At 34.6% G+C, this 13,993-nt stretch overlaps 1 protein-coding gene across 4 annotated transcripts in view; it reads right to left on the bottom strand.

The window, feature by feature from the left end:
- Window positions 1–265: 265 nt before the first annotated feature.
- UBR2 (ubiquitin protein ligase E3 component n-recognin 2) overlaps window positions 266–13,993 on the bottom strand; it is a 58,991-nt gene continuing 45,263 nt past the window's right edge. For 2 of the 4 annotated variants that reach the window (XM_075146946.1, XM_075146945.1), the window contains exons 34-47: window positions 13,591–13,663; window positions 12,625–12,773; window positions 12,474–12,529; window positions 11,944–12,040; window positions 9,725–9,792; window positions 9,087–9,222; window positions 8,358–8,448; window positions 7,685–7,815; window positions 5,846–5,954; window positions 5,535–5,591; window positions 3,969–4,046; window positions 3,513–3,683; window positions 2,713–2,814; window positions 266–1,934 (exon numbers count right to left, since the gene is read on the bottom strand). In XM_075146946.1, the coding sequence (XP_075003047.1) occupies window positions 1,793–1,934; window positions 2,713–2,814; window positions 3,513–3,683; window positions 3,969–4,046; window positions 5,535–5,591; window positions 5,846–5,954; window positions 7,685–7,815; window positions 8,358–8,448; window positions 9,087–9,222; window positions 9,725–9,792; window positions 11,944–12,040; window positions 12,474–12,529; window positions 12,625–12,773; window positions 13,591–13,663 (1,460 nt within the window). In that variant the 3' untranslated portion in view covers window positions 266–1,792. Of the gene's footprint in view, window positions 1,935–2,712; window positions 2,815–3,512; window positions 3,684–3,968; window positions 4,047–5,534; window positions 5,592–5,845; window positions 5,955–7,684; window positions 7,816–8,357; window positions 8,449–9,086; window positions 9,223–9,724; window positions 9,793–11,943; window positions 12,041–12,473; window positions 12,530–12,624; window positions 12,774–13,590; window positions 13,664–13,993 lie in introns of those variants that run through there. The other 2 variants (XM_075146947.1, XR_012673144.1) reach the window with 2 other exon arrangements.

A 13,993-nucleotide genomic window follows, 5' to 3' on the forward strand; every position in this document is an offset into this window, starting at 1 on the left:
TGACACAGCTTAAGCAGCAAGACTCTCTGCAAAGGAACAGTAATGTCACCAAAAAAGTGTGATTTTCAGTACCATGCACAGAAAATTGTTGATATATCAACCAGCTTAACCAGGGGAAGGCAGAGATGAAGCATTAATGTCATTTTTTCCTGCAACTTCTGCACGTCTCTTTGTAAAAAGTGACAGCAATATATAAATGATTAGAACTACGACAGGTAGTAGAGACAAGAGTAGTCTGCACTGTTTTTAAGAAAAGGAAATCAACATTGGCCAAGTTTCTTTATTCCATATTTCATATCTTCACTCAATACTGTTACTGAATGTTTGAAAAATTGTCCTGTACACCATGAATATACAAAATTTATCTGAAGCATTAAATCTGTAAAAATAGAAACAATTCAGTCAGACCAAGTGTAACTGAAGACGAGGCAGACAGTAAAGGGATTGCTTATCTGGGCTGAAGATGTAGTCAGAAAGTAAGACTTAACTAAAAGAACCACAGATTATTAAAGAAACAGAACTATGAAAATTAAGGTTTTACTAATTTGTCAGAAGATAGGAGAGATAAAGGTAATGGATTTTATTTTAAATCAATAAGCATAATGTCACTTTTTAGAGACACCTTGGCGGTCTAATTACATACAGCTAGAAAACTCACTGCCTTCAGGCACCCTCATATCAAGTGCAAATCTGCGCAGTTATAGAATATATTTATAAAATATACTATATGCAAACATCTTTACAGAGCTTTAAATCAAGCCAAAAAGTAAATATACTTGATGGGACAACAGGGAAAAAAGAATCAATGCAAAAATGTGGGCAGTATGATTGTGGCCCTTCAAAGCCAGAGGAAACGATTCAGTTTGTCTGCAATAAAAAGGAGATGGGATTTGCACCTTAAAAGTTAACTGTTAACAAAAATGAAGAAAATATCCCCTGTGCTTCTGCAAATTAACATAAAATTAGCTTTCATGACATTTTATGTATTGTCGTTATCTTAAAATACCTTCTAAAGCACAATGTCAACCCTTGAATACCAATAACCAATCACATAATTGAAAAAGTGAAAGGGTTTCCCAGCTAAATTCAAATTACAAACTACATAATTCTAAGGTGTGCAGTGCTCTGGAAAAAGCTTTAAATTAAATTATTTTACTTGTAAAGCTAGTGTTAGGTTTTTTTAGTTAAAAAACAACTGGAAGCAAGAAAGCTGCAAGAGTACAAATGACAAAATTGTGTTAGATACACCAAGTGAAAGAGTGAATTATCCACTGATGCAGACAGAAACATCCATTTGCTACATTATTTGCTTCCTTACTTCATTCCATTGCATGTACACACAGCTTAAGTATTAAAATGCAGAATAATAAATAAAACGGCTCAGATAACTAGCAAGGGGCAAAACACAATCCGTAATTGTGCTCTATCTAGTTTCTGTTTCAGCAGTCTTTTTCTCTTGCAGTTTATAAGAAAAATCATAGTCAGACTTCCAAAAAGAGTCATTCTTTTTTTATCAGAAACTCAAGTTCATTTGCCCAGGTTTATAACCCAAGACATTTCTGTGAAGGAAGCACAGTGCAAATTATATGACTAATAAAACTTGCTTACATAGAAAGAAGTTTACTTGATTAATGCTAACTAGTATCTTTATGAAATACATTGTAAAACAAAGATTAAATAACAGGACTGGGTTTGGGTTCCCCCCCCCAGACTTTTTTTCCTAATCCCTCCTTTGAAAAGCTTACTGAGTTACAAAAAACTTAATAAAGTTCCAGCCTTCAGCAGATAACCATTATAAATGCTGCCAATCAATGCCAACTAGAGTTTGATTTGCTTCTTGTGCATGTCCAATTTCCTCTGTGATACTGTGCTGCTGCCAGAGTTTTTGAATCTTTTTAAATCGTTCTTTGCACAGATGTAAAGGATTCCCACGTCTGAAAAGGAGATAATACGTATCAGGAATGATAAAACACTGCAACTAAGCAGAAACACTCAAGTGCGACATATTAAATATTAGATAACTCTTTAAAATACTAAAATATTTAGATAAACCTTTAACATTATTCTCTTGTCAGAACAAATCAACAGATATTTTGATTAGTAAACTGGAGCACTACCTTGTCTGGTCCCCCACCCTTACTGCTCAACAGATCCCGCCAGCCTTTGGGAATCTCATGTACAGTCCACTGAAGTCTGAACGTAGGTTTTCAGCAGTCTTTCCATGCTGAACCAGCTCTCATTCTATGACTTTGACCAGTTTCAGAAGTAACAAGCATTAACAATATTGAGTTCCCAAACTATTCTCGTAAGAGGCAGAGATATGAGTTAAGACAAAACTACCACGTTAAATAAAATCATCTCATAGTATTTTCACTTGGTATTAAATTAACACAGATTACACAAATAAATGCACTATTTACAAATAAAATTTTCAGCCTCAGTTTCTAGGCAACTTCACAATGCTAAAGAGATGTAAGTTTTTACACCTCAAGACAATTGTTTGTAACCTGGGAAAGATCTTCCATTAAATATTTTTAACCTAAAAACACATATTAGCATTAAAATGTTTGAAGACATTAGATGCAACAGCAATGTAAAAATATAATATTACCTATATAATTAAAATAAAAAGGTAACATAGAAAGTGTATTTTACAAACCAGATAGTTTTAGAATTCCTGTCTTTAAAAGATACATTTTTAAAAATATTTACCTGAGTCCCTGGTCTGTCTCTCCATAGTCATCGAGATAAGGAGGAGGATAAAAGCAGCCCTTTGTTTTTCCAGCTAAAAATAGCACCTGACATTCTCGTACTCTAGAGAGAAACACAGAGAAGATTTTAGGTATTGATTTCTAGGTGAATAGTTTCTCATATTTTCATAGACACAGCTTTTCCAATTCTCACCTACTTTCATTCCGTATAATCTGCACGTACAGATTTTTAAAGGTACTTTTGTTTTTCAAAACTAAAGATCTTCTCTTCCTGTTATAACTTCTCAGTGGCAGTTAAAAACAATGTAGTTCACGTCATATTATTTGCAGTCTGTGTAAAATACTCAACACAACCACAACAAGAAAATAAAACCATTTCACTTCTCACTAATCTTTGCCAAAGTGAAAATAGACATTATCTAACCTTTCCTTGTATGCAGGAAGACAACTAAAATGAATTTTCATGTTTTCAACAGCAGCAGCAGCAACAACAACAAAATCAAGGTATTCACCTTCATTGTTTTGTAATACTTGAGTGGAAATAAACACACAGAGAAAACAAACTCACTTTAAAATGAAATTCAAATTTTGTATGATACCTTAATCTTCAAGGAAACAACCTCTGAACCTTATACCAAAGTATAAAGATGAAGAACACACTCTCATTTTTAGGCAACACTGTTATTAACAAACCACTGCCTTTATAAACCACCCCTACAATCACAATTATAGAACTATTCATTTCACATCCACACACATCACCTAACCTAGCAATAAAAGTAGAGGTGTTCAGTTCCTTACCTAAGGAATATGCCCACTCCAGAACCACAAGTGTATGTATGTGCAGTACAGGCTCCAACATCTTCTCCCTCTAATTCAGTTTGACAACAGTAACTCTGAGAACATAGCATGGTCCCACACACAAGGCACAATGTTGGGGCTCTGCTTTTATCACCACCTGATTTTGGACACCTTTTGTCAAGCAAAAAAAAAAAAAAAATCCATTCTATGTATTAACTCTAGATGGTAAAAAGATTCAAAAGTACTTTTGAACAGTTATACAGTTAACAGTTCTACAGATCCCTGCAATTCCTATTTCACTGAAATACACGGCGGTTTTGCTGGAAGAGGTAACAATCAATATGTGCCATTAACTTTATGATTCTACAAACATCCTTCTGAGGCTTTCAGGTTTCCAAGTTTATCAAAAGGAGCAGAAGAATTTAGGGGTCCTCACTATCATTGCATACAACTTACGAGAAATTGGATGCTTGGTTAATGAGGCAGCTGTAGTCGTCCGGAAGGTCTATTAATTTGTTGGATTCTCTTGCATAGCTAGAAGAAAGCAATCAAGTTAACCACTCACATTTCAATGAATAATACACAGTGATTTCAAACTCATTCACATTTTCCTGACTTATCTAAACAGCATCTGTGAATAATTAAGTTTTTAAAGTTTTCCTCTTCTCTACCATTCACAGGGTAAAATGGCAGTACATAAAAACGGAACACCCAATATCTCTCAACTAGACCACCTCTAGTTTTCTCTGTTATACTTTTTACGAATTTGAAAAAAAGGCAGAAAATCGGAAAAATATATGTCATATGTATGCTTTTAGCAAAGCCTCATGATGAGGTCACTACAGGTTTAACTGAATATTTGTTCTGCTCCCTTATCAGTTTGCTTTGTGTTTTCCTTTTATCACTAATATTGAATGAAAAATAGTCTGACACTCAAGTTCAGAGAACTTGTATCCTGAAGAGAATGAAATATTCATGCAATGAAAAGGACCTATTTAATACCAAATATCTTTATATCTTTAGAAATAACAGTTAAAAGTTAATTTTTTTGCAGATGCTATACATTACATTTTAATAATCTTCAACTCTAGGAATAATACAAATTAGACTGCAAAATGTAAATAGAGGTTTTTAACAGAAGCAATGTACAAGAACATGCTCAGAGGAAAAAAAATCACTGTCAAGTTAGACATGATCTTGGGAAGAGCAGTTAAGAATCAGCAAAAGGAACACATGGGAAAAAAAATCCCAACAATCACATATAACAGGAAATAATATTCTTACTGTATAAGATACTCTGTTAATAGCCTGGTATTTAACAGATGTTCAATTTTTATTTTTGTCACTTAGCCTTATTGTGTGTACAACATTGAAAGACTGACTTTATGTATTTAGCACAGGAGATTAAAATGCAGGGATATATTTTTAATGACAGCACTGTGAACCTCATATGAATTTATAATTATTTGGATAATTGATAACCACTATTTTTACCCAGCCTTCATAAAAACACCCCAAACGCTTTTCTACACCTGCTAAGCATTAAGTGTGTTCTGAATTCAAAGTAATTGCTTAGCAAGTAGAAACGTAAGAAAAGCAAATTTTATTTTTAGCAACTGACTCAGTGTTGATTTCACTGAAGAATTCGGATTCTTTAAAAAGCTCTTCAATGTCTCGTATTTTTAAACAAAGATTATACATGTCTTTTAGCAACAGCATACCTTTTGAATCAGAAGGTACAAATCAGAAGGAAACATGAGAAGAAATGTTATAGCCTCTGATTACTGCAGATCAGTCAATAAAACTAATATTTAGCTTCACCTTTAAAATCTACTAATTTAAGCAATATTACACTTTTCTTACAAAATTCAAAAAATCTCTGCTTATCCCCTAATATCTTTGTCATTCAATAAAGCAGAACTGATACTATGTTATTATAAACATCCTTTAGAAAAAATGTTCAGAGAAAACTGCAACATTAAAGTTTCTCCCCGTCTCTGCTTAAAATTTCTCCATGTTTACCTGATAGCATGTCTCTTGCCTTCAAGGTATCTTTTTACTTCATTGTTACTACACCAACTACAAGAAAGCAAAAAATTGGCTTTTAACTTCAAAGGATGATACTTTCCAAAAACAAATAAGTAAAAATTCCAAAGTACATCTATTCAATAATCTCTACAACCAAAATTGTTTCTTTCAAAACGCTTCTTTCACAAATGCTTTTCAAAGTCTACTATTCATTTCCATATATGCACTCCTGGAAGAATACTTATGTTACTATCTTGTGCAGAATTCCTTATTATATTTAAACTAAGCATAAAAACACAACTTACCTTTCTATTAACGTGTTCAGAATCTCACTATTTTCTTGAAAAAGGCAAGTGAGGTTGTTTGGCAATGAAAGATAGCTACATAAGTGTTCAAACTGGTTTGTTCCATTTACTGTAAAAAAAAAAGTATAATTCTCATAATTGCTTTTTTTTAAACGACATTAACTACAATAAATGAAATGCAGCCCTAAATGGGACAGCTTTTTTTTTTTTTTAAACTGTATTCCCCCACACCCAGAATGTGGTATGAAGTATGAAAGTGCTAGTAAAGGCACCAGACAGCTATGTTGGAAAACTGCCAGTACCGAGAAGCAACTTTTCCTCAAACTTTCCCTCTAAGCATGTTTCAAGCCTGGTCATATAAGAACCACAACAGAGCGCTCAATGGTCTTTACAACTTAGTATGTCTTCATTTTAATGTCATCCATTAAATGGCTACTTTGTGCTCCCTGTAGTTCGTGACACAAACTGAGGCAGGTGATCAGTGACAGTATACCAGTGAAGTATACCACAGCCTCAGAAATACAGAAATTCCAAATGTCTGCAGTGCCAAACTCTTCAAAAGTATTATGTAGGACACAACTGCTACATAACCATATTCATGATCCTAGTCTATTGGTTTGAGCCCCTGGGCCTCTGCTCTCCCAACTTCCAGGACAAAGAGTACGAGTATTTCTTCCATGGTATGGCTTTTGCTCCTGAATAAAGGAGTGAAGAAAATTAAAATGAAAGCTGTGCTCACTTCCCTCTCATGGCCAAGTGATTCCCGTTTCACAACCCCCAGTAAAATACTAGAGAAGAGCAATACAGGCCAGCTGTGGGATCAGTGGGTCCTGGGGCAGGGGAGTGGGTAGGGAAAGCAAAACACCCAGTGCTACAGCCACCATCAGGACATCCCTCCGTCGCAGGGACCTGCAGGGCCATCCAAGCAGCTGGGACTTGAAGATTGTAACAAAGTGAAGCAAAGCCTTCCTCTTCCCCTCTCCTACAACTAACTCTCTAAAGGCCTATGGACCTACTGTCTGGAAGTACAGCTGCACTTTGTACCTCATCTTTAGAGCATCTGTAACAAAGAACTCAAGCGGTCACTACTGGTCCAGACTATGAATTTGAGAAAACCTGTTGCAGAAAATCAAAGTTCAGAAATAGAGGTGGTTTTTTTTGGTTTTTTTGGGCCCAAATGCTTTACAATAGCATTGCTGTTGTAAAATGAAAATAATCTAAATTTTAAACGCAATTTGTCAAGAAGCTATGTATCACGGACACATTCTACAAGTTCTGTAGCTGTTCTCACGTCAGCTCAGCACCACATATCATATTTTGTTTTAAACATGGGAATCCTGAAGCAGTGTGAACCTACTTATCATTATTTTAAGTAATATCTTCAGATTTACATTCAGTCCCTACATACAGCATATGTGGAGGACAGTAAAGTATGTTAATGACATCGATTACTTGGGATGTAACATACCATCAGTGTATTTGGAGATTTTAGTTATTAGCAGATGCTGATTTGAATGACATCAATGCAAGGAAAAGCAGATCTCATTTGAAAACAGTAATCAATAGATTTTAAATAATCAATATTTCACTTTTTAACAGAAGAGCATCAGTTTCTGTTTTAGGTAATCTAGAACAGCATTGGCCTCAATATTAAAAAATACATTTTTAAAAAGGAAACTTTCTTTTTGTCTTTTTTATTATGCAGATATGATTCTGCACTGGTAACAAACCCACAGTCATTCAATCAGCTTCTTCAGAAAAGAGAGTTTAAATGTAATTTATTTTGTCCATAATGTTTGTATCTTTTGAAAAGCTGATTTAATACAAAGCAGACAGTACCTTGAATTTCTGAGGGTGCTGGGACTCCATTTAAGTAATGGAAAAACAAAGCAGAGCATCTCAGGAAAGGCATGATTCCAGCTTTTAGATTCCTCCACAGGTGCCAGCCTGAGGAAATTTCTTTCAAGGCACTTAAGAGAACACAAAAAAAAAGTTTGCTTTTATTTAATCATTTCAGTCTGAGAGCTATATTTAGTAAGTCTTTAGTTGTACTTCCTATGAAATTACTGACTTCAGTTGAAACAAGCATTATGCAAAGTGTTTACTTCAAAACTAATTCCAAGAAAAACAAAGAAATAGATTCATAAAAATGTAAGCAACTGGGACAGTAAATGAAGGAAAATTTTGCATAGACATTTCAGATCCTATCAAGTTTTCTGTACTCAGACACTGCCAATTCCAGATTCTACGCATCTGCAAACTGACTAAAAAAAATTGTTCCAGAGCATAATCTTCATGAGCAGGTATCTTCATGAGCATAAACAGAGGAATTTATAGGAATAGTTACTTGAAAATTTTATCTGGAAGTAATGGATAAGAAACACGATGCAAGAGTTCCCAAGTTAAAAGCCTCATCTTTGACAGCGTTAGCCCATAGAATTCCGTCAGCAGTTAATGTTGAATCCAGGAGGGAGAAAATGTTATAAGTTTTATCGAAAGATTGCCCTTTTACCTTCCTGTACACTGGCAAAGAAATTTGTACAGTGTAAGCACAGCTACTTCCTCTTCACTGTTAGTGTTTTCTTGATCCATGCCATTCTCTTCTGAAGAAGAAAGAAATAAAAAGCAAGTTACTTCATATATACTCGTTTACACAGCAAGAATGTAATTTTTCAAGTTTTGAGAAAAAGGCCAAAACTAAGTGAAACATTCCACTATACTACAATATGATGTACCGGGAAAAAGTTTTCTGCTGTACATCTTATGTTTTAAGTTTATGCTATTGTCAACTCCAGTGAGGTGTTGATTTACTTGTTCGATTGGTTGGGTTTCTTAATATACTTGCTTGGAGCTCTTTGCTTTTGGCATACTACACACCTTATCCAGTTCTTCTTGACAGAAGATACATTGATTCCTTACTTCGCTAACTGCAACTTATTCATCATGCAATGCCTAAGCCAAGTCTCTGCAATAAACACTTCCAGGCACTGCTACATTAGCTGGAAAGCTAAGATTCGCAACCAGCTATGCTCCAAAAAACCTCCAGTGTTAAGCAATAAAGACAAAAGACTGAACTTTCATGAGTACAATTTATCAATACTTTCTATGGGTTGAAAGAGTGAGCACCAGCAATTTTATATTGCAACTATAAACTGCATATATTTACCAGTAGCACCTTAGTGTTTTCCAAGTACAGATTTGAGGAATCATTTCAATATAAGTTGAAAGAAAGTGGCATTACCTGTTGATGAGGTAAGTAAAATTTGTATTATGTGTGCCATAGTGACAAGATGAAACAGGTGAAGATCTCCAGTGCCAAGACTAACCCCTGAAAAATCCTGACAATGTATAGCAGGGAAAGAGAGCACCAAGCTTACCTGTAAAAGAAAACAAGAAAGATGGCATATTCCTTTTCTTTTTGCATCTTCTCATTTTCTCTGCTCATGCTGCAACTATACCTTTTGAAGGCAGCATACCTCATAAGGCTAATTTTGAAGCTAATTAGCCAGCCATTATTTAAGAGAGCAATAATTAACTATCAGGGTTTTTTTGGGGTCCCCCTTTGTTTGTTTGGGATTTTTTTTTTTCTATTTTTTGTTTGTGGTTTGTTGGGGGGGTGAGTTTTTTGGTTTTTGTTTTGTTTTGTTTTTAACATCCAAAGAGTATACATTCCACCTCATTTTACCCCTTTTTTATTTATAGATAAGAATATTTGCAATGAAGAAAGTCTTTAAATTATATTAAGTAGTGAAAAAATACTAAAAACCTGAACATTTTGAAAGGTTCCTAACCCAGAGTAAACAGAAAGTTTCCAATGAAGTTTTGACATAGTGCCTACTGAATCAAAACATTTATTAATATGTATTATGGAATACTTACCAATAAATGAAACATGTCAATATCAAGTATGCAAGGAAGATTTCCATTTTTTTCATTAGGCACCAGTGCTGAGTATTTTAGAGAGAAAAATAAATTTATAAATTGAACATTTATACATGAAAAGATTTTAGTGTACTTCAGTTACAAAATGAGAGCCACCTCCTTGGTTTATACGCTTAAAGTACTTAAAATACAAATGTACCTGTTTTGGCCAGAAAGGTGTGAATTCAAGAGTTGTTCAACATTACTGGAAAAGACTCTTGCCTACTTGACTATACTGTATTGAAATGAAACAAACCCAAAGTAACTGTAACAAAGTAAGTGCTGCCATTCACTACTCCCATAGTGACCTCCTTCTATTGCTTAGGTTTCCAGTGGGAGAAATAAGCTCACACACAAGTGACTAAACAGAAACACTAATTGCTGTCTGTTGGACAGCTGTTCAAAGGAAACTTTTGCAATTCGCTTAACTTTACAAGGTTCCCTAAATTTGCCTCATGAAACTCATTTGCCTTACGGGCTCAAAAATGCATTGCTAAAGAGTGTCTTAAATTCATTATTTTATCTCTAATTAAGAACAAGCTAGATATTGGTCTCTCCATCTCTGTAGTATTCACATACACAGTAATCGCAAAGTTCTAACCAAAGCACTCCAGCTGACAACAGAAATTCACACACTTATTAAATTCCAAGTAATAGAATAAACTGCATCTAAAAGCAAACACAAATAAAGTCTCTTGAAAATGTATTTAAAACAACAATCAAGGAACAGTTGCAAACTTCTTTACTCCAAGCAGTAAAATCAGATTTACAATAAAAGAGTTTAAACTGCAGCTATGAGAATAGTTTTACAACGTAGCTATAAGCATTAAGCTGCCAAGTTTAAAAACGCTACTACAGTAAAAAGTAGTCTCTTCATAATAACTTAAAAATACTTCAGTTGAAGATTGCTGCCTTGCTGGCCAGAAAATTAACAGTTGAAGATCGGTTACATTTTGAAGCTATTTCTATTAGCAAATATTTCACCACCTCAGATTTCAAATGCTTTTACTTTTGTAAGCATATAGCCACAGAACTCAACCCAAAAGTCTTTAAAATGCTTCTATCAAAAACGTGACCAGAGCAAGAGACTTCCAAACCCAAACTTTTATTCGGTAAGTTATCTTTATGTATAAATAGTTCATAGAATACTGACAGATCAAAGGCTAATAATCTTCCTTATTCCTAGCCTTGAAAAATAAAATAAAATAACAAACACTTGTACTTCATAAAAAGCAGTACAGTTGCTTCTGTCAGCTGGAGGAAGAAGAGCTTTGAAGAAACATTGATTCAATTTCAAGAAAACCCAAACCATGCAGAATATCGTATACTATAAAGTTCCAGTCAAATATCTAGCAACATTTTCTCTTCTGCTTCACATCGAAAATGGCTCAGTCATTACTGCTACAAACTAATGTCAGCTAAGTCCTTCCCTATAAAGCAGCCAAATGTTTGCTAGAGTATGTGGTACATATACTAGTAATTTCAGTATATGAATGCATTTTAAAAGTTTCCCTGCTCTACTGACTGTAAACATTAAAATTATCCCATTTTATAATACCCTTTCAGAATAGTCCTCTCGTGTAATTATTGCAGTAGACTGAACTTCAGACTTTTCACCTGTATCTACAAATGCTTCAAGCATGGAACATTTTGGCTGTTCTCATTAAAATTCTCAATTAATATATGACATTACATAGTACGTCCTGTCTTATCACAGATCCTACTTTTCAAAGGCAGAGAAGTTTGCAGATATATTACAGACCTCTGCAAATATCCTATTTCCTTTCAATACTATATTAATCTTAATTTCCTCCTCTTTAAAGTTCCAGCATATCGCTTTTCTTTTGTGAAGGAGCACGCTTCCTTCTCTTTTGCTCTAGGTACCTTTCTAAAAGCAGCAATATAAATGCCGGGAAGAATCAACAGAACTCCTTCACAGCAAAATATCCATGCTTCTCTTGAAATGTATCTTGGAACTGCAGACCAAAAGAAATGTCTTTTTTTTCCACAGTATGATGAAATATGTATAGGTACACATGTGAAAATATCAGCTCTTGGACTATTACTTAAAACCACTACATAAAACAATCTTCTTGTAATCAAGACTAACGATCATCCTGCAAGCATCTTTCTATATCTCTATCTTTGTAAAAAACAGAATAAGGTGGTAAACTTACATGCTAAGAGAGTACAAAAGTGACCCTGTACTGCCGAAAGAGATGAAACTGTCCAGTGAGCTGCTGCAAATCTTGTTAATGATGTAAGGCAGTCATCCTTTAAAAACAAAGAAAAAGAGACATTACCACAGTTAACGAAGTTCCTCAATACGAAAAGGTCTTTTGACTTACAGAACTCTTTTCAGACCCCTCAGCTGCAGTTTATAAGAGCAGTTTGAGTGTCTAAGTATATGACAAAAATATTTATGTTTACGCAAATATACAAGATCCCTTCAGTATTCTTAACCGGTACCATGAGAAGCCCTGGCCTTACTAAACTATGCATTTATAGAAAAAAACCCAACATAATAGTTTTGCTAGATTTGATTTTTACATAGATTAATAATCAATAAACTGATTGACTGAACAGTGGGATCCAACAAATAAAACTACCAAATAACCGTAACTTAAAATTTAGATAGTCTGCATTAAAGAAGCACAATTCCCTCTTTTTCCACTGATTCAGAGAGGAATTGCTACTTGATCCTTACCTGTCGACAAGGTAAATGACCAAATAATGGTTTATCTTCATCAGCTAAAATTCGTTCTGGAAAAAAACAAAACGCCAAAATATTTCAATGCTGTGAATTTAACTAAATTCTGAAATCCACATATAAAAGAGCAAAATGAATACATTAGTACCTATAGTCTGTATCGTGTAAGCACAGCTTCCCCAGCACATTATAGGTACACGTGGATCTTCTTCATTTGGATGAACCTTCAAGCCTACTTTGTATGTTGCTGTACCAAAAGTTGTCAACATCTCTTTTATGCTCTCAGAATAAGGATTCCTGAAACAAAGAAAACAATATTACTAATTCATTTTTTCTCCACTGGCAGCATAGTACTTTTAATGATGAGCATTCACTCCACAGCTGAACACCTGGATTTTTGAAATTTAAGTGAGAACTCCAGTATCTTTCTTTAGGTCTGGTATTCTGTAACCTCTTTTCTGTGACAGATACAGTCCCAATTATTTTTTGATTATTTGATTGGAATCAATCGCATTTTTTAGCGTTAAGAATATCCAGTCTTCAAAGATAACATAGTTAAGACTAAATTAAAAGAACTGTGTGTGACTGATGGCAAAATCTGTCATTAGCTGGGATAGGTGTCCTGCATTTTTGTGTGCAGTTGGCTGATAAATGTCTGTACCATGTAATGACTTTCATTCCTTGCTCCCCAAGTGAAGAAGGGGTAGACTCAAATACAAACATACCGTAGTAGCTGAAATTACGTATTAATATACTCTCCATTTCATAGTCTTTCTTGATGTTTTACTTGTAGTGCTGAGCTATAATGATGAGTCCTTCATCCAGTTACAAGCAATAGGGAAAGAAAGCTTAATCCTGGTGTTGAAATTTATACAACAGCAGCATCTTCTCTGCATATCCATGTATCACATCCACTTCTGAAATTCTACTGCATTATTTACTACTTGTGGGTTGGACTGCAATACCATCATAATAGGATCAATCTTTCTAATTAAGGCAAAATTCATATTTTTGCCTTAATTAATGAGACCTTATAGCACAGAAGTCACATTCTATTTTCACATTACCATTTCATGATGAAGTTTTAATGATTTATTAAGATGTAAATACATACTTCGGTTTGAAATCTGGTCTAAATCCTTCAGGTAATTGCAGCTGATCCATTTTTTCTGAATTACCAGAATTGCCTGTACAAACAAGAAGTAGTAAAACACTCATAATTCACCTATATGTAATTTTTACATTATAAAAAGGTGCAGGAGCACATCACCAGAAAAAAATTCCAAGCTACTCTTTCCACGTTTGCTACCATCTCTCAATGCCACTGTGGTGGAATCATAATATTTGGTCTTTTTCCTGAACTGGGGTTGGCCAGTCTGGAGGTTGTAACGAGGTGGGTGTTGGTCTCTTCTCCCAAGTGATAGGACGAGAGGCAATGGCCTCAAGTTGCGCCGGGGGGGGGGGTTAGATTGGATATTAGAAAAAATTTCTTCACCGAAAGGGTTATCAAGCATTGG

Source organism: Calonectris borealis, chromosome 3 (assembly GCF_964195595.1).
Source record: "Calonectris borealis chromosome 3, bCalBor7.hap1.2, whole genome shotgun sequence".
NCBI classification, from domain to species: domain Eukaryota; kingdom Metazoa; phylum Chordata; class Aves; order Procellariiformes; family Procellariidae; genus Calonectris; species Calonectris borealis.